Source organism: Pseudophryne corroboree, chromosome 2 (genome assembly GCF_028390025.1).
Source record: "Pseudophryne corroboree isolate aPseCor3 chromosome 2, aPseCor3.hap2, whole genome shotgun sequence".
In the NCBI taxonomy this organism is placed as follows: Eukaryota; Metazoa; Chordata; class Amphibia; order Anura; family Myobatrachidae; genus Pseudophryne; species Pseudophryne corroboree.
Window position 1 is genome coordinate 505956527 of NC_086445.1, and position 19120 is coordinate 505975646.

Here is a 19120-nt window from a genome sequence, read left to right on the forward strand (position 1 = left end):
ACTGATACGCTCTTTCTTCTCGCAGTTCCCCGATAAACCCGGTGGTAGGGGTTCTTTGACCCCTCGTCAGAGGGGGGGTACTGTTAGGGTCTCCTGCCCTGTGCTGCCACGTCGTCATGGCAACCGGGAGACAAGTGCTAGCGGAGTAACCTGAGCGCAGCTGATACTCTGGTTCGGGTCTTTTGCTGTGCAGTGGTTACAGGCTCTGTGCACGGCAGGGGATCCGGTGCTGGTTTTTGTGCCCACAGTCTGTGAGGTCTGAGTGGGGCGTGGACAGCACCTGCTTTATAAGGCCTCTTCTCAGGTTAAGCAGATGCTGCTGAATCTTTGTTGGTTAGTCAGTTCCTGAAAGTTAGCCAGTACTGTGTAGCTTTGTATTTGTTGTTGCTTACTGCAAATAGGCCTGGGGATTTGGTACTACACTCTGCCAATCCAGACCTAGCAGTAAGACTGGAGTCAGTCGTTTAGCTTGCTGGGGTTCTTTTACTACTCTGTGAACTTAGCAAGTTTGCGGCTGTATTCTAAGACTTGCCTGCCTAAATCCTGTCTCACTGTGCAAGGTGTCAGGTGTCAGTTTAGTGGCAGTAAGCTGAACCTGTGCACTGCAAGTGAGAATTAGGATTGAGGAGACTCTCCTTGTGTCTATCATTCCATCTCTGACCAAGGAGTTTACTGCCACACCCGTTGGTAACCCTTTAGGGTTTTGCTGTTGCCCTTAGCAGCAGCATTTCGGGTTCTCTACGTATTAAAACACAACATCTTGATTTTCCCATCTGAGCATTACTAATACTAGGGAGGCACCCAGTTCCTTAGCCTCTGGGCTTCTCTGTTCACTTTGTGTGTATTTTGTTACCCTATCACCTTCTGTGTCTGTCTGTGAGTTCATTTGCTTTGCATACCTATCCGTTCAGACACCAGTACATTCCTGCAGGCACTGGTGTGCATAACAGTTCAAACACCAGTACATTCCTGCAGGCACTGGAGTGCATAACAGTTCTGACACCAGTACATTCCTGCAGGCACTGGTGTGCATAACAATTGTGTATTAAAGACAAAGTTTTTTCCCCATTCCTAGTTCAAATGTATTATTTTTTTTATATTAATACATATAAAAAGCAAAGGTTTGCAATACCTAAGTGTGGGTGTGGCATGATATGTGTGTCGACAGTCTAAATGTCAATATCATGTCATGAGAATGGTAACATGGTCATAATGTTGACAATGACCATGTCAACAATCATCACAGCAATGAAATGTTATCATATTATAATGTTGACATATCGTTCCTGGTGGGCAAGTAGTGACTGGTACCTGCTTCTGATAACAGCAATAGCTCCAGCTGCATCTTCTGGGTCCTGGCGGTCACTTCTGGGTCAGACCTCCAATCCACTGGCATTCCGGTTAGAATTTCTTCCTTATCCTTAACCATAAACCCTAACCATAATCGCTACACTTAACTCTCCCTCTAGTGCCTAACTCTAACCTCTACACAGGGGCATTTCTTGAGAGGAGGAGGCCTGTGTGCAGGCTCCATCTGGGCCACCTCCCCTCTAGCCAGTGGCAGTGCTTAAGTCTGGACACTAGGGTCCCTAGGGGACCCTAGCGCTGACCCAGAATCTACAATGCATGCTCAGATCCCTGTGAAAATGGTGCGGTGGCCATTTTCCCAGTGATTTTTCTACTGCGCATGTGCAAAACACCGGGAAAATGGAGCCGTACCATTTTCCCAGTGATTCCTGCACTGCTGCTACTGGACTCTGGAGGGTAAGTATTAAAAATAATGGGTGCAGGGTGTGCGGTGTGGGTCCCCAGAACCCCGGGGGCAGGTGTGCTCCGCACACACTGCACCCATTATAAATATGCCAGTGCCTCTTCCCGCCTGCAGCCTAACCCTAATGTCTACATTCTGATATTTCACACTTTGCCTGCCTACATTTGAACAACATCGACATCATAACTGTGTTGACATTGTAGTGCTAACATTATTAAAGTTGACATTTTGACTACACCCAAGTTGACAAGTCCCACTGTTTAAGCATTCTGCTCTGTTCTTCTAATAATTGAAGCAAGCGCTCTGCATGTTAAGGTCCCCATACATCTTTCCCCTGGCCCTGGTGGAAAGCTCTGTCCCGTGAAGTAAGCGCCACTGCCCACCATGTAATAACACATTACACACAACAGTGTCTACTTAGTTTCTACTGGCTCAGTGTCTACTTTTTTGCCAGGGACAGACAGTGCCCATCTCTTGGTAAGTACATACTCCAGATGCAGACAGCCCTCCCAACACACACACACACACACACACACACACACACACACACCTTGCTGGCAGGCACTCAGCACAGAAAATTTCTGTTCAGCCCTATGGTCATTCCGCCCCTGGCATGAAGCCTCAAGTATTGAAAAATTTGAGAGAGCCATTTGATTAGACTGAGTCGTTTTATACCACTGTGAATGACTATCTATCTATCTATCTATCTATCTATCTATCTATCTATCTATCTATCATCTATCTATCTATCTATCTATCTATCTATCTATCTATCTATCTACCTATCGCTGTTAAGTTTTCTTTTTATGTGACACTGACTGGTAATTGGACGCTGCGATAAATACACCCACTTTTTCAATAAGACTTTTCCCCTGATGTGACTGGTTGTCTACATGGAGTAATGCATAAGGGGAAGTGAGACATTACTTTAAATCCTGGAGCTGTGATTTATGCTTGAGATAGATTGGTTTATGAAACATGTCCTAGAGCAAACTAATTTATATGCACTGTGTTTATATACTTCCAATCAGAATTACCCTTGATTTTTATTTTGACATAGAGGTACATTTATTGTTTTTATGAACCATTGTTATGGTTTAGTAAAGAAGAAGAATATAATGTGACATTTTACAGCTTGCTCTCCTAAGTGCACCTATGGTGTATGGCAATCAGCACTACAGATATTTTAAAGATCTTTTACACTAAAAACTGAAGTTGTTTATTACTTTATAGGTCTGGTCACTGTTGGCACTGTACATTGAATGTGACAGTATATTCTCAGAGGAGTGACTGTTATTGGTTCTAGTAAATATATTATTAATAAAGGAGTCCAGCAGCTGTGATATTCTCTGTACTGAAAACTACAATGTGGATAGTGCTTCATTCATCACTCATTCTGGCACTGTGCATTCTGTGATAATATCATTTAGATCACAGACTTACATTAGCCAGCTGACTGATAGAAACAGTTTGTGATAGTTCATGTGGGAAATCTAATAGGTTGGTATTATATATTAGTGGTGTCTCACTGTACTGTATACTATGTATTTTTTAATATTTACTTACAGTATATGAAACATTCATTTTAAAGTGGATGACTATACTTGTTTTGTTTAGGTAACAGAATCAGCTATCAAGCTCATTATTTGGAGTTTTTATACTTTTTTATTATTCTTATTACATTTCTTCATAAAATATCCAGTCTGTCCTTCCAAGGCTGTGCAGGGCTTCAGTCTGGAGTCTTACTTTAGAAGCACAGCTTTTCCTCTTACAGCTGCACTACCTGTTCCTTTTTCTATAGGTCAGGCAGGGTTGTGATGGGCTACAGGAAGTCAATGCACTGCTGCTATAGGACTGTTTGAATGTGTAGGGCCATTTACATAAATGAACAAAAGTGGCATTAAAGGAGCTATTAAACTTACTATTAATGGAGCCTAGATAGGAGAAACTTCAAAATAAGTTCTTTCATCACACCATCACACCATGGTGTCCGGGAAGACCGAAGTCCTTCTTATTTTAAAACTAGCTGATTTATTAAAATTATTACTATTATTATCCTTTATTTATATGGCGCCACAAGGGTTCCGCAGCGCCCAATTACAGAGTACATGTGCACATAATCAAAACAGGAAAACAGTGACTTACAGTTGAAGACAATATAGGACAAGTACAGGGTAACTAAGCATAACTACACCAGTAAACGACATAGAGATAAGTTCCAAGGTGGCCAAAAAAATGCAGAAGTTTTGGGTAGTTGAGGATTATTAAAGTAAGAAAAAGGATAAGCACATGAGGGAAGAGGGCCCTGCTCGTGAGAGCTAACATTCTAAGGGGAGGGTCATCTAAAATCCCCTCAGCCAAACAAAAGGAAGTCACTAACTTTAATTCACCATGAATCTTAATAGTAATCCTAGTATTGACTCAAATCCTAAATCTAAACCTAAACCAAGCCTAGACCAATTTCTAACACAGAATATAAAGTTATTTTGAGACTTAACAGTACTAGGGGCATATGTATCACAGCTTAGAGAGAGATAAAGTGGAGAGGGGATACAGTTAATTTGCCAGCTGTCAGGATCCTGGTAGTCTGGATACCGATTCCAGAATCCCGACAGTGCCGAAAGCTGGAATCCCGGCTCACAGGGGCTATTCCCACTCCTGGGTGTCAACGACACCCATAGAGTGGGAATAGAACCTGTGGTGAGTGCAGCGAGCCACCAAGCCCACAGCGTGGCAAGCGCAGTGAGCCCGCAAGGGGACTCGCTTGCCCCGCTGCTTGCATACTGAGGGCCGCCGGTAAATCCTACTGATCCGTGGAGATAAATTACTAGCCAACCAGCTCCTGTCATTGTTCAAACACAGTCTCTAACATGGCAGTCAGGAGCTGAGTAGTTAGTAGCTTATCTCTCTCTGCAAGCTGCCCCTTAAAGTGTTATGTTTCCCTCATGTTTTTCAAATAGATGCAACTAAGGTGGATTTATCCCACTCATGCTGGGTCATGCAACAACTGCAGACATACAGACTACTAAATACACATTTCATATATATATATGTATGGAAAGATAGAGAGATAGATAGATAGATAGATAGATAGAGAGAGAGAGAGAGAGAGAGAGATAGATCTGAGAATTTACTCCATTTTATTGACACATCATGCTGACAAGTCCACATATGTGCCAGCCACCAACATTTTTTTCTCTGGTGAATGGGTCACAGTTGTCTTGTGTGTGTTCTAGTAGTGTGCATGGACCTGGTTTACATATCATACTTTATATTAACAGGAATATATTCTATTTTTTTTTTTTTTTACTTGTGTAATTTTTTTATTGAAGTTTTTCAGGGAAAAACAAAAAACATTAAATACAGAACAAAACCAAAACACCAAACAGAACAAAAAAAAAAGAAAAAGGTACAGGACAAATACAGCAAATAATGCAATCTGTGTCACAGATAAAGATAATAAGTGTCACGACAATCTCGCAAATTCACATACTAAGCCTCAATCAGTTAGAGAATAGTGCCCCAGCTGCAGCCAGACGGGAGGTATTCCACCTATCCCACTTGCTGAGGTACTGGGGCAGGGTCCCTCTAGACCTATGTGTAAACCTCTCATGTCCTGACACCTCATTCACAAGAGCTCGCCAATTGTACACATTAGGGGAAGAAGTAGCAAACCAGTTACGCGCTATAATCACCTTAGCTAAGGTAGTCAGGCAAAGAACATATTTGTATAATGCCGGGCAGTAGGATTCCTCTAAGTCTAGCGCAAACATACACAGTGTAGGAGAAAGGGGGGGCAGCGTAGGTTCAGTAAGCAGAATGTCCGACCAGACTGCTTCCCAAAAGGCACATACAGTGGGGCACAGCCATAGCAGATGCCAAAAGGTAGCTTCAGGGGCACCACATCTTGGGCAGGTAGTACCAGGCCGTAGACCTGCTTTACATAAAGAAACTGGAGTTCTATACATCCTATGTAAAACAAAGAAATAAACCTGCTGGTACTTGACACACTGAGTAGTATATTTAAGAGAGCCCAACACCTGGAGCCATTGGTCATCTGTAAGTGGGCCAATGTCTTGCTCCCACTTAAGTTTAAGTTGGTCAAATATATTCGGGCAGATGTGGGCATTAAGACTAACATATAAAGTGGAAACTTGGTGACTTGTACCCAAATTCATAACCATGTCTTTAATCGGGGAATCAGAAATGGACGGAGGTGAGGCCCCAAATTGTGCCTGCACCGCATGGCGGAGCTGTAGATAACGATAAAAGGATCTATTAGATATTTCAAGCTCCTCCCGCAGTTGTGTGAAAGATTTAAAAACATCATTATCATACAGTTGTGAAACTGTGGTAAGGCCCACCCCAATCCATATATTGTCCTGTGAGAGCTGCAATAACTCCCTATACGCTGGGTTAAACCAAAGTGGCGTGTCAGAATCTGTACCTCGCCATGCATAGTAGGAGTGAGTTTGACGCCATACAAGTAGCGACTGACGGAGTAAAGGAGGAAGACCAGCAGTAGAAGAGGCAGAGAGAAGGAACTGGACAGGGGAGAAGTGAGACCCCACATACTCGGCAAAGAATCTCTCAAACGTGGGACTATCCCTACTGAGAATCCAATTAGACAAATGCGCAAGTTGGGCAGCTAGATAATAGGCCCGCAGATTGGGAAAACCCAAACCTCCATCCAATTTAGCCCTAACCAGAGCTCTCAGGGCAACCCTAGGCGTTTTGTCGTCCCAAACAAAAGAGGAAAGCACACTATCAATGCTAGTGAAAATTTTCTTGGGGATATAAGTAGGAGAGTGCTGCAATAGATAAAGATATTTTGGTTGTATCACCATCTTGATCAAGTTAATGCGACCCGTGACAGTAAGGGGAAGCTTCTTCCATACATGAACCCGTCGCTTCAGATCCACCGTGACCTGGTCAATGTTTTGATGTACAAAAGACTTAACATTAGGAGTGATCCAGACACCAAGATACTGAAAGCGAAGGGTCCAGTGCAAGGAGGACACAATAGGCAATGGGTCAGGAAGAATACCAGATATGGGAAAGACATTAGATTTATTCCAGTTGATAGTCAGGCCGGAATAAAGGCCAAATGTATCAACAATACTTAGAAGGGAGGTCAGGGAAGCATCAGGGTCACTGAGAAACAAAAGCATGTCATCGGCATATAATGCAATAACATCCTCATGTCCGTCAATAGTAATGCCCCTAACATCAGGGGACGCTCTAATGAAACTCGCCAATGGTTCCACAGCCAGGGCAAAAAGGGCAGGGGACAGTGGGCAGCCCTGTCTAGTACCACGAGACAAAGCAAATGGGGATGTTACATAGCCATTGACAGATATTCGAGCCACGGGGAAGAATAGAGTAATTGTACCCAGCGAATGAATTTGGGGCCAAAAGCAAATCGTCTAAGGACTTCCCACAAATACTCCCATTCCACAGAGTCGAAGGCTTTGGCAGCATCCAGGGAAACCACCACAGCCCCCGACTCGGACTGGTCCCCCATCTGCAGGTGACAAAACAGTCGCCTCAAATTTTGGAGAGTAGACTTGCCTGGCATAAATCCTGTCTGATCATCATGAATGATCGAAGTGATAACACTATTGAGTCTAAGTGCCAGAATTTTGGCCAAAATCTTGACATCAGTAGGTAGCAATGAGATTGGGCGGTATGATTCTGGGGCCGTAGGTTCCTTACCTGGTTTGAGGATCACCACAATAATAGCTTCTGACATAGAAGGAGGCAAACGAGCACCCTCTAGCAAAGCATTAAAGAGAGTCAAAAGATAGGGGACAAAGTATGCACGATATTGTCTATAGACTTCAACCGGTATACCGTCGCTACCCGGGGCCTTTTTATTAGGGAAGGAGGCAATAGCTGCCTCAACTTCCTCTGGACTGGTACTAGCATCTAAAAAATCTATAGATTGTTGGGACAATTGTGGTAGGACAATACATGAAAGATATTGCTATAGTTGACTGGAGGTATAAGTGACTTTAGAGGCATACAACGAGGAATAAAAGGACTGGAAAACCTGGGCTCTCTCAGGAGTGGCATAGACCATTTCGCCCTGGGCATCACAGATCTGCTGAATGGAACCTCCAGTTCTCTCCCCCCGAGCTAGAAAAGCCAAGTAACTACCCCCCGTGTCCGATTGTGAATAGAGGGAATGCTGGGACAAAAGTAATTTGCGCCTTGATTTATCAAGTAAATGGTCAGACCAGGCTTTCCTGGCCAAATCCCACCTCACTCGGTCACTAAGGGTCTTAGTAGAAAGGTTTACAGACTCAGATTGGGGACAGGCAAGCTCCAGGCGCACCTCCTCCTCCCTACTAGATTTTTTGACACTAGCTATTTGTCGTATGAAGGAGCCCCGTAGCGAAGCCTTAAATGCGTCATGCTTAACCAGTTGATCAGAACAGGATGCATTATGAACCTCAAAATAACTCCATTCACGAACCAAGGCCTCATGATCAGTCAACAAGGTCAACCAAAAGGGTTCAATTTCCAAAGTTTAGCCCCACAGACAGGCACAGAATCTAGGGCCACCAGCAAGGGTGAGTGGTCCGAGATTCCCCTCTGTAGGTACTGGACATCTAGTATTCTAGCAGTGAGATCAGGGGAAACGAGGGCCAAATCTATTCTCGAGAACGTGTGAAAACTGTCCGAGTGGCAAGAGTATTGTAGTTGTTTGGGGTGTCTCAGCCTCCAAACATCCAGGAGCCCAAGCTCGGCAACCAGCCTCGCAAACGGTGTGGGGGACGGGGAAGTAGAGGGTAGAGAAGGGGGAAGCTCAGCCCACCAATCTAAAACTTTATCTAAAACATTACTGAAATCTCCGATGCAAAGGACCGGTGCTGTGGGAGAAGTAGCAATAAACGACATTGCCTGTCGGAGTACTTCATTATTGTAGGGGGGGGAGATATAAATAGCAAGTACATGCAAAAGTGTACGGTTAACATAAGCCCTAAGGAATACATACCTGCCATATTGGTCAATTTGACTATGAACTAAATGGAAATTAACCGACTTCCGCACCAAAACTGAAACCCCCCTGGAATTAGCAGAAAAGGTGAAATGATAGGAGAGACCAACCCAGGGCTTCCTGAGAGCCAAGGTTCTAGTACCAACCAAGTGTGTTTCGGAGAGGCATATAAAATCTGCCTTATACTTCCTCACCTGAGATAAAACCAGAGCCCGCTTGATGCGGTCATTCAGGCCCCTCACATTCCAGCCGAGTATGCGGAGTCCATCAACCCCTGCAGCCATGAGTATAAGAAAGAAAGGACAGAAGGAGAAAAGAAGCAAGGGGCGAATATGGAGAGGCAGAAGAAGAGGAATATCCAAGGCAAGCAGGACACGTAACAGAGAGGAACCCGGAGTGTAGAGAAGGAAGGAGCAAAGGGACCACTGCGGCCCTCCACCAGCAAGCAGGTAGAGCATCCGGAGACCAAAAGGCACATATAAGAAAAAACATAGACACATTGCAGTTCAAGAAAAAAAATAACACAGTGACACATGGAGCAACACATATACAAAAAAAACAAACAAACCCAAAACAGCCCAAACACCCCCCTCCCTGCATATCCATCCCAAACTAGACACGCCTGGTTCCCAAAAAAACAACTAAACTAAAGCTGAAAACCTATAGCAACCTCAGGGAGTAGAGACAAGTATTGGCTCTACAAAAAGGCTATATCCTAGCATTCAGCTCCTAAACTTAAAGATCGTCCCCGCTACATGAATAGCAGGAGTACAAAATCCAGCAAACAATGCGACCCCTGAGAGAGAAACAGTCCTCAGTTAGGGGCCCGAGGTCTACGCTCCAGCCAGGCCTCCGCCTCTTGAGGGGTATTGAAGAAGTGTGTGGAGCCAACATACACCACCCTTAAACGTGCCGGAAACAACATGGCATATTGGATTTGATGGTAACGAAGCTTCCTTTTGACCTGAAGGAACTGCGCACGCGACTTCTGGACATCTACAGCGAAGTCCGGATAAACAGAAATATCATGGTTGTCAAATTTCAAAGGACCCTGTGTGCGGGCCAGCGCAAGGACCGCATCCCGGTCCCTGTAGTGTAGGAAACGGGCTATGAAAGTGCGTTCAGGTGCGCCCGGGGGAGGAGCCCTGGCAGGCAATCGGTGCGCCCTCTCCACAGAAAACTGAGGACCAAAGTCATTGCGTTGAAATAATCAGAGAAGCCATGTTTCCAGGAACGATTCTGGGAGCTCTCTCCGGGAGGCCCACAAAGCGGATGTTATTACGACGAAGTCTTCCTTCAATATCAGAGCGCTTCGCCTTAACTGCCGACATTTAAGTTGTGAGATTGGAAACCGTATCTTTAAGAGGATTGGTGACGTCTTCTAAGTCGGAGATACGGTGCTCCGCTTCCCCCACCCGTTCACGAATCTTTTGCATGTCATGTCTGATTAAAGTGATATCCACCTGTACTTGGCCGATTTTATCCATGACTCTGTGTTCAGACGTGGATATGGCCAAAAGAATTTGCTGTGTCGACTGGGACGTGTCATCCTCTCGAGGAGGTGTCCCCGAGGGGGAAGGAGGGGATGGGGGAGCAGTACCCCAGGTGGGTTGGGAGGAAGACTGAGAGCCTCTAGCAAATTTTTCAAGCTTAGCAGCAGCGGTAGCAGCACTGCCCCCACGCACCATGACGGGACACGGGTGGAACACGGGGGTGGAGGTAGAAATAGCAATAACAGTAGAGGCCAAGTGCGAGAGCAAAGCCACTGAAGTAATGCAGAGAGAGGACTCCCGTAGTGATGATATAAAACAAACAATACGTGCTCACCACAGGCTGTAAAATCTTCAGGCTTCCAGAGTCTCACTTAGGTGAATGAACACAAGCAGGGAAAAGGAAATCCTTAGTGGCAGCAGTCAGGCTGTATAATCAGCAGCAGGCTTTCAAGTGGACCCTTATGGAGAGTAGTGTAGATAGGGAAGCGCCAACCAGCAATATAGGCAGAGTAGGATAGCTGCAGGTGTCCAGGCAGCCCCGCAGGCAGAGTAGTGCAGACAGGGAGGCTCCAACCAGCAGTGCAGGGAGGCAGGGGTCGTCAGGAGGGACGGTCAGAGCAGATAGATGCACCCCCGCACTGTCAGCAGCAATCACCGCCACACAGGGACAGTCAGCCCGCCAGTCGCAAGGTGGAGGGAGACAGGGGCACACGCCGACCTCCGGATCAGCAGAAGCAGAAGAGGGCACGGGTGAAGGGAGCTCCGGCCCAGCGCGTCCCCGGCCGCCGCTGTTAGTTCTCAATATGGCGCCGCACTTCCGGTCAGACGGAAGGAGTGAGGCAGAGCGGTGTAGGCCGCGATCCGTCCAGCGGCCGCCCAGGGCAGAGACACAGTCCCGCAGACCCCTCAAAATGTGCAGGGCCAAGAGACACAAAGGGTGAGCCAGGTCAGGAGCGATCACCAGCGGGGGAATCAGGATAAAGACAGCAGGATAGACGGAGCTCTAACTCCTAGCTCCTTACTCCATGCTCGGCCAAGCCACGCCCCCGGGATATATTCTATTTGTGTCAGATCTGAGAAACAGAAGAGTTCTTTAATTTAATTGCTGTCTGTATCCCAGAAGCTGTGGTTTTGGAACGATTTGTTTACGTCTGGCTTCCTCTTAGATCATTGTTTCTAGTCCCTAGACAATGTAGGAATCTCATTTTCTTATCATTTGCAGTTTACTTCTGCTACACTGTTAAAAATGATTTTCTGTTAAAAACGTAGAGTGACGACTTGTATCCCAAGAAATGTTGTTTCGCACCGCCAAGGGTGTGCACCATCACTTATAAACCACAGATTTAATACAAGCTACAGATGAATAAAACTGAGGTTTACTGTTGTTCTCACAGATTCTTATTAGTATAGGTAGATAAACTGTAGGAAAAAACAAACAGCATTAAAGTACAGTCTCAAAGTTTAATGACAAATGTGGGCTAGCTACAGTGTCCTGCCAGTGTCATAGTCAGGGGTTAAAGTGAGGGGGAATGAGGTGGAACTGAGTTCCGCCACCTGTGATGGTAGGGGGAACTAGTTCCACCACCTCCATTTCCCTGTACAGTAATTCCAACCGAAAAACCTGCCCCATCACCTACATCAATAGATGTAATACTGATGAGCTGCAGACCCCCCCCTTCCTCAGGTCCTGATGGCTCCACAGTCCTCTTCTATTTACAGCCCATCCCTCCTGGTACTCGTACATGCTGTGTCTGTTGGACAGCATTCATCCCCTCCCCAGGTCCCAGTGGTTTCCTTTTCCGGCATGGTGTATGTCAGTCATGCAGTCACCGCTGCTGAAGTGAAGAAGAGCCATGAAGAGGAGCAGGCTCTGTGCATCTTGAAGACAAGATGATAGGTGGCTGGAGGGACAAAAGAGGTGGTGGAAGCTGCTGGAGGGATACAGGGCATGGAGCTGCTGGAGGGATACAGACAGCTGGATTGACATAGGCAGAGATGTGTATAAGGGGCACTACTGTGGGCATTGTGTATAAGCGGCACTACTGTGGTCATTATGTGTAAGGGGCACTACTACTGTGGGAATTGTGTATAAGGGGCACTAATGTGGGAATTGTGTATAAGGGGCACCACTGTGGGAATTGTATATAAGGGGCAATACCCTGTGGCATAATGTGCATAAAGGGTACCATTGTGTAGTGCAATGTGAAATGGCACTAGTGAGTGACTTGACCTGAATAAGGGGCATCACTATGTGGTGTAATATGAATTAGGGGAACAACATGTGGTGTAATGTGAATAGGATTGTTCTACCATGTGGTGTAATTTGAAATGGGGGTACTATTATGTGACCACGCTGCTTCTTTGTGAGATGTCCCTTTATAAAGTATGGGATGGAGGGCACTGATTTATAGCTTGCATGGAGGTGCTGAAAACACTTGCACTGGCCATGGCTCCACATAATATGAGGGGGGAGGGGGGGTTAGGTGGCAGGGAAAATGAGTTCCACCACCTCTCCAGGACCACTTTAAGCCCTGGTCATAGTGGTTACAATAATTTAAATTTATACAAAATGAATGAAAGCAAGTAACACACCAGAAATGATAGCACTAATTATTGATTAATATGTTATATGAATATTAATGCTCTGTTTTATAGTGTGTTAACATTGTGTAACTTTAAGATCACACTACATGTTTTACCTTATTAAAAAAAAAAACAGAAATACAGTTTTCTTTCTTTTGTATTTATAGACAATTGAAAATATCAAAGTATATCTTCATGAGAAGGAGCTCTGGAAAAAGTTTCACGAAGCAGGCACTGAAATGATTATAACCAAAGCTGGCAGGTTTGTTACACATTTATTCCATTATCTGCTGGGTGTTGATATGTAATTTTTGGTGACTTTTTTTTAACTTTAAGGTTATTGCTGTTTTTATTTTCCTCTACATAGTGTTTTCCTCTTTTTACTTGTTACTGTATTTCAAAAAATGAAAACATTTTAAAAATAGTCTAATACTGCGTACACACTAATAGATATATCTGCAGATCAATTGATCTGTAGATATATCTATGGATAGACCGGGCAGTGTATTGTGCATACAAATCCAAGCCCAATCCATCAGGACTGACGTCAAGAACTGGGTGGGTGTTTACATACACCCACCCAGTTCAGCCGTCAATCACTGCCGGCTGCTACAGCATGTGTATGGACAGTGATGCGCCAATATTTCGTTACATATATTGGTCGTTTTCTGTGCTGCAGGACCTACGTGATATATCTGTGAACGACGGCATTTACAGACATATTGCTTGTACACACTGGCCCACTGGGCCATAGAACGGCCGATATATTGGCCAGTGTGTACGCACCATAAGAGTAGTCAATATTTTTAATGCAAAAATGTGAGCAGGGTCATTTGTACTAACGTTTCTGGAAAGGCAATCAGCCTTTGTTGAGTTTCTGTTGAGAATGAAACATTTATGTGAGATAGGACAATATACTGTCAGTACAGTATAATGGGAATCTGCCTCCTCATCAAGACAAATAATCTCGTTTCCTAGTGTCCTATGTTAAGGCTACTTTGAATAAATAAATAAATAAATAAAACTGCTGTTGATTATCCTTCCTGTTGCAAATCTTAGATATTCACTAGCTGTCAAAATAATTAATTGCATTGTTTTGTAATGATATAAGGAGTAATTCAGACCTGATCGTAGCAGCAAATTTGTTAGCATTTGGGCAAAACCATGGGGGTCATTCCGAGTTGATCGCTCGTTAGCTATTTTTTGCAGTGCTGCAAACAGATAGTCGCCGCCTATGGGGGAGTATATCTTCGCTTTGCAAGTGTGCGAACGCCTGTGCAGCCAAGCGGTACAAAAAACACTGCAAACACTTGGACACGACTGCGTTTTTCCAATCACTCCCTGAAAATGGTCAGTTGACACCCATAAACGCCCTCTTCCTGTCAATCTCCTTGCGATCGGCTGTGCGAATGGATTCTTTGTTAAATCCATCGCTCAGCACTGATCCGCTTTGTACCCGTACGACGCACCTGCACATTGCGGTGCATACGCATGCGTAGTTTTGCCGAGTTTTGACCTGATCGCAGTGCTGCAAAAAATAGCTAGCGTGCGATCAAGTCGGAATGACCCCTCATGTTCACTGCAGGGGGCAGATATAACGTGCAGAGAGAGTTAGATTTGGGTGTGGTGTGTTCAAACTTAAATCTAAATTGCAGTGTAAAAATAAAGCAGCCAGTATTTACTCTGCACAAAAAACAAAGTAAGCCACCCAAATCTAATTCTCTCTGCAAATGTTATATCTGCCACATCTGCACATGGGGGGTCATTCCGAGTTGATCGCTCACTACCGATTTTCGCAGCGCAGTGATCAGTTTAAATGGCAAAACTGCGCATGCGTACGGGCACAAAGAGCATCGCTGCTGTGCACTGGATCTAGTGAAGATTCCATTCGCACAGCCGATCGCAAGGAGATTGACAGGAAGAGGGCGTTTATGGGTGTCAACTGACCATATTCTGGGAGTGTTTGGGAAAACGCAGGCATGTCCAGGCGTTTGCACTTTGCAGGGCGGGTATCGGACATCAATTCCGGGACCTTCGTCGCTGCAATCATCGCACAGAATAAGTAACTACAGGACTGGTCTTGTTTTGCACAAAATGTGTTTGTACCACTCAGCTGCACAGGCGTTTGCACTCTTGCAAAGCGAAAATACACTCCCCCGTGGGCGGCGACTATGCGTTTCCACGGCTACTAAAAGTAGCTAGCAAACGATCAACTTGGAATGACCCCCATGGTTTTACCCAACTGCTAACAAATTTTCTGCTACGAACAGGTCTGAATTACCCCCATAGTCTAGTATTAAATTGTTGACAGCTATATGAATAGGTGTGTGTATATATCCTTCTTTCCTTTTAGAATGTAAACTGTTGTGAGCAGATCCCTCACTCCTCTTTTTATATGTCTCCCCTTAGGCTCACTAACGGGCATATTTATCACACCTGCTTATTGACCATATAGTAAAAAAACAGCTTATGTGCAGATCTTTGTGCAGATCTTTGCACAGACCAAATGTTGAATTACCAGATTAAGGGGAAATTAATTGAAATACCCCCCAAAAAATTAGGACAAAAAATGGTGAAAAAGCAATTCCCACCTCCCCCCAGAACAATTCACTGCAGCTAATTGAATACCCCCCTTACACTATCCTGTGTGACGCTTAAATAAAGCACAAGACCCTTAAGGGGGGTACATATGCAGAGATGTGTGCTGAGCGAGCGATCTATCACAGACCGCTCAGCATCTCTCCCCCCGCTCAGCACTCAGCGCGGAGCGCCGGGGGTGTGTGTGTGTGAATACTCACTTCACACAGCGGTGAAGTGAGCGGCCCGACTAGATTGTGCCTGCATGCAGGCACAATCTAGAACCGGCGATAGCGACGCGCGGGTCCGCGCATTGCTGTCACTATGGGAATACACACAGAGAGATCCATGCTTCATTTCTAAGCAATCTATTCAGATTGCTTAGAAATTAAGCACGGATCTCTCCGTGTGTACCCCCTTTACAGTCACACGTTGTTTATGCTGATTTAAGCAGTGGCGTTTTTTATACAAAAGTTAATTATTTTTTAATGAGGTGGTTGTAGTAGTAGTAGGGCCTGATTCAGAGATGAATGCAGATCACATCACTGCTGTATTTTTGGATGAAGCAGTGATGTGAAAATGTGGTAATGCCACAGGATGCGTCTGAGGGAAAAAGACACCTTCTCTGAGCCGAGTGCTGAATCTTAACACACAGAATCAGATCATCCGCAAGACCATCGGCCATCTGAGTAACCCTGAGATTACTCAGATTGGCGCTCTCAGCACCGTATCCAAGGCCAAGAAGTCTGCCTCACCAAGCACAAACTCTGGCCTCACCACTCTCAGAAAATGGGGTCACTGTCCAGCTCTGCCAACTCCCCATCCCCAAACATCTGCAGCTTGTCATTCAGGCTGTAACTCGGGGGCCACTGCGTGCAACAAGATAGGGACTATTCTGTTCAGTTGGTTAATATGCTGATTTTATCACTAAAGTTGTGTCCACATAGATTGTTGCCATGATGCATACACACCGCGGCATGCATGGCGCAGGATAGCTGGAGTGCATGTACGCACCGGCTATCCATTAACAATACACGGGGACCAGCGACTGTGAATGAGTGCTATCAAACGCTGCTAAATGTAGCAACAATTTAAGTGAACACATCTGTATACTGTCTTGCAGATTATTGTAAAATTGTAAATGAATGTGTGTTGCAGGTGATCGAACACATGTGCATGGATATATGAAGTTGCACAACATATAGCACATGATTTCTTTATTTACATTATTTGTATGTTTTCAATTATTGCTGAGCTTTATTATGTAAATTCTATTTGTAGTACATGTGTTTCTTTACAAAACTGTAGGAGTTCAATTGTCCAACTAAATATATGGCTCATACTCATATTGTGATAATATTTGTGGTTTTGTACTATGGAGCTTATCGCAGTTATTTGCAATAAACACTTATGTCTTATGTTGTTAGATGGGTTATGTCAGTGCTGCTAGTCCACAGGTTGATGTAGCAAGCATTGAAAAGAGTGGAGAAGTGGACCAATGGTGAAGTTGCCTATAGCCAGTGTCAGGCTGGGGCATGAAGGGCCCACCAGGGGAATGCACAGGCAGTGGCCTATGTTTAGGGGTGTATCCAGTCTCCAGATGGGGGGTGGCCAGCCACCACATTGATTTGACTAACCATTAGAGAGTGCATGGGCTGGACCCCTTCAATATATACAGTAAATACAGCTAGTATAGTACATGCATGATATTAAGGCCCCCATTTATCAAGCCTTGGAGAATGATAAAGTACCAACCAATCAGCTCCTAACTGTCATGTTACAGGCTGTGGGGTCTATTTACTAAGCCTTGGATGGAGATAAAGTCGCTGGCATTAAAGTACCAGCCAATCGGCTCCTGTCATTTTTTAAACACAGCCTGTGACATGTCAGTTAGGAGCCGATTGGCTGTTACTTTATCTCCAGCGACTTTATCTCCATCCAAGGCTTAGTAAATAGACCCCTGTGTTTGAAAAATTACAGTTAGGATCTGGTTGGTTGGTACTTTATCACTGTACTATTTATCACTCTCCAAGGCTTGATAAATCTGGACTAAAATGGCAATGCACTGTAGAAAATACACCATAGTCCTGTGCAGTATAAGGTAACATATGTATAATGTATAATTCAAGTGCACAGTCTGGAAACACCTAGAGGATGAGGTGGTGCCCCCCAGACAGTGGGGGTTTCCCCTTTACCCCTATGTGCCAGTTTAACCCTGCCCATAGAAACCAATTAACTTCAAGGAAACATTTATCAAGCACACTATATAAAATGATAGGTAGATGCTGATTGGCTTCTATGGGCTACTTCTCCAGTGGTCCACTTCTCTACTCTTTTCTCTGCTTGATACATCAATCCCTGTGCTGTAGAAGATGTCTCAAAAGAGATATCTTAAATACTTATATTCTGCATGCAGGTTATTCTCAAAGGCAGCATTGCACTGCTTACATCCCACAGACTGAGCATCAGTAGAGTAGCTCTTTTCGGCATATTAGAGGTCATTTACATGGATTAACTGTACTTAACATATTTGCCACAATACTGTGCCAGAATTTACACTCTAAGGAGATATTAGCAAAATATGAGAAAACGAATTATTAGGTAAAAAAAAAAAATAAATACAGTATGTAAAAGTAACCAGCTCTTGGTAATAATAATAATAATAATAATAATAATAATTATATAGCATTTTTCTCCAGTAGGAGTATCTCACCTGTTATTATCTTTTAGCCCTCTGCTTTGATTCAGGAGTATTTTTATCCATCAATCATGCTGTAGGTCAGACTTCTTATGTTTGTTAGTGGGTAGCTCCTTAATTCTAGAATTTTTAGTTGTACGCAGTTGCATCGGCATGTGCAACTTTTGACACAGACGCATCTGTGACCTTATGCTAAATACTTGTCTTTAGACGCAACCATTGGATGCACCATTGAAACTTGCACCTGCCCCATGCTAAGTGCAGTTTTTCAGTCAGAGTACGGCCTTCAATGTAAGCGATTCAGCATCTGAGTTGGCCACCAGTTATCCAACATGACAGCGATACTCCCATAACACGCCTATAATCCACTCCCACAACACGCCTATAATACACTCCCCTAACACGTCTATAACACAGTGCATTACTGTAAGTCTGAGTAGCCACTTCCCAGTCACCACTCTGGAATGCCCAATACATTGCTGAGACTGTACATATCTATTGTTACTGTGACTCTGGGCCTAATTCATGTATGTACAAAATGGTCGATGTTCATGCAAGTCAGTGATTATCAGCAGACTGCTCGTCTGCTATGATTGCAAAATGCATGCGTCAAGGTGCAGCTGCGATCTCACTCGCATTGAGGATTTCATGGAGAAGTGATTGACAGGAGGTGACCGTTTGGAGGTGGTAAAGAGAAGTGGTTGGAAAAACGCAGTCGTGTAATGGCCGTTTTCGGGGCATGTATCTGTCGTCAGCTCATATGTGCAATAACATGGCACCTGTGTCGCTATGGCTCTACCCATAAGGTTACACTTAGCATGTTATTCATCATTTTTCCCTATAGGCTGCGAATATGTATGCAATTGCGAACGTGTTTGCGATGGCTCCAGTGGTAGCTCTGCTGTATTTGCATACAAACATGAATTAGGCCCTCTGTACGCTCACACAATGGGACACATGCACTGTGTGACCTTTTAGCTACTTAGGCGCATATG

General features: G+C 44.5%; 1 protein-coding gene across 1 annotated transcript in view; it reads left to right on the plus strand.

Moving 5' to 3' along the window:
* TBX4 (T-box transcription factor 4) overlaps positions 1–19120 on the plus strand; it is a 286861-nt gene that overhangs the window by 46557 nt on the left and 221184 nt on the right. Inside the window, exon 3 of the mRNA XM_063957170.1 lies at positions 13018–13112. Within this exon, the coding sequence (XP_063813240.1) occupies positions 13018–13112 (95 nt within the window). The remainder of the gene's footprint in view (positions 1–13017; positions 13113–19120) is intronic.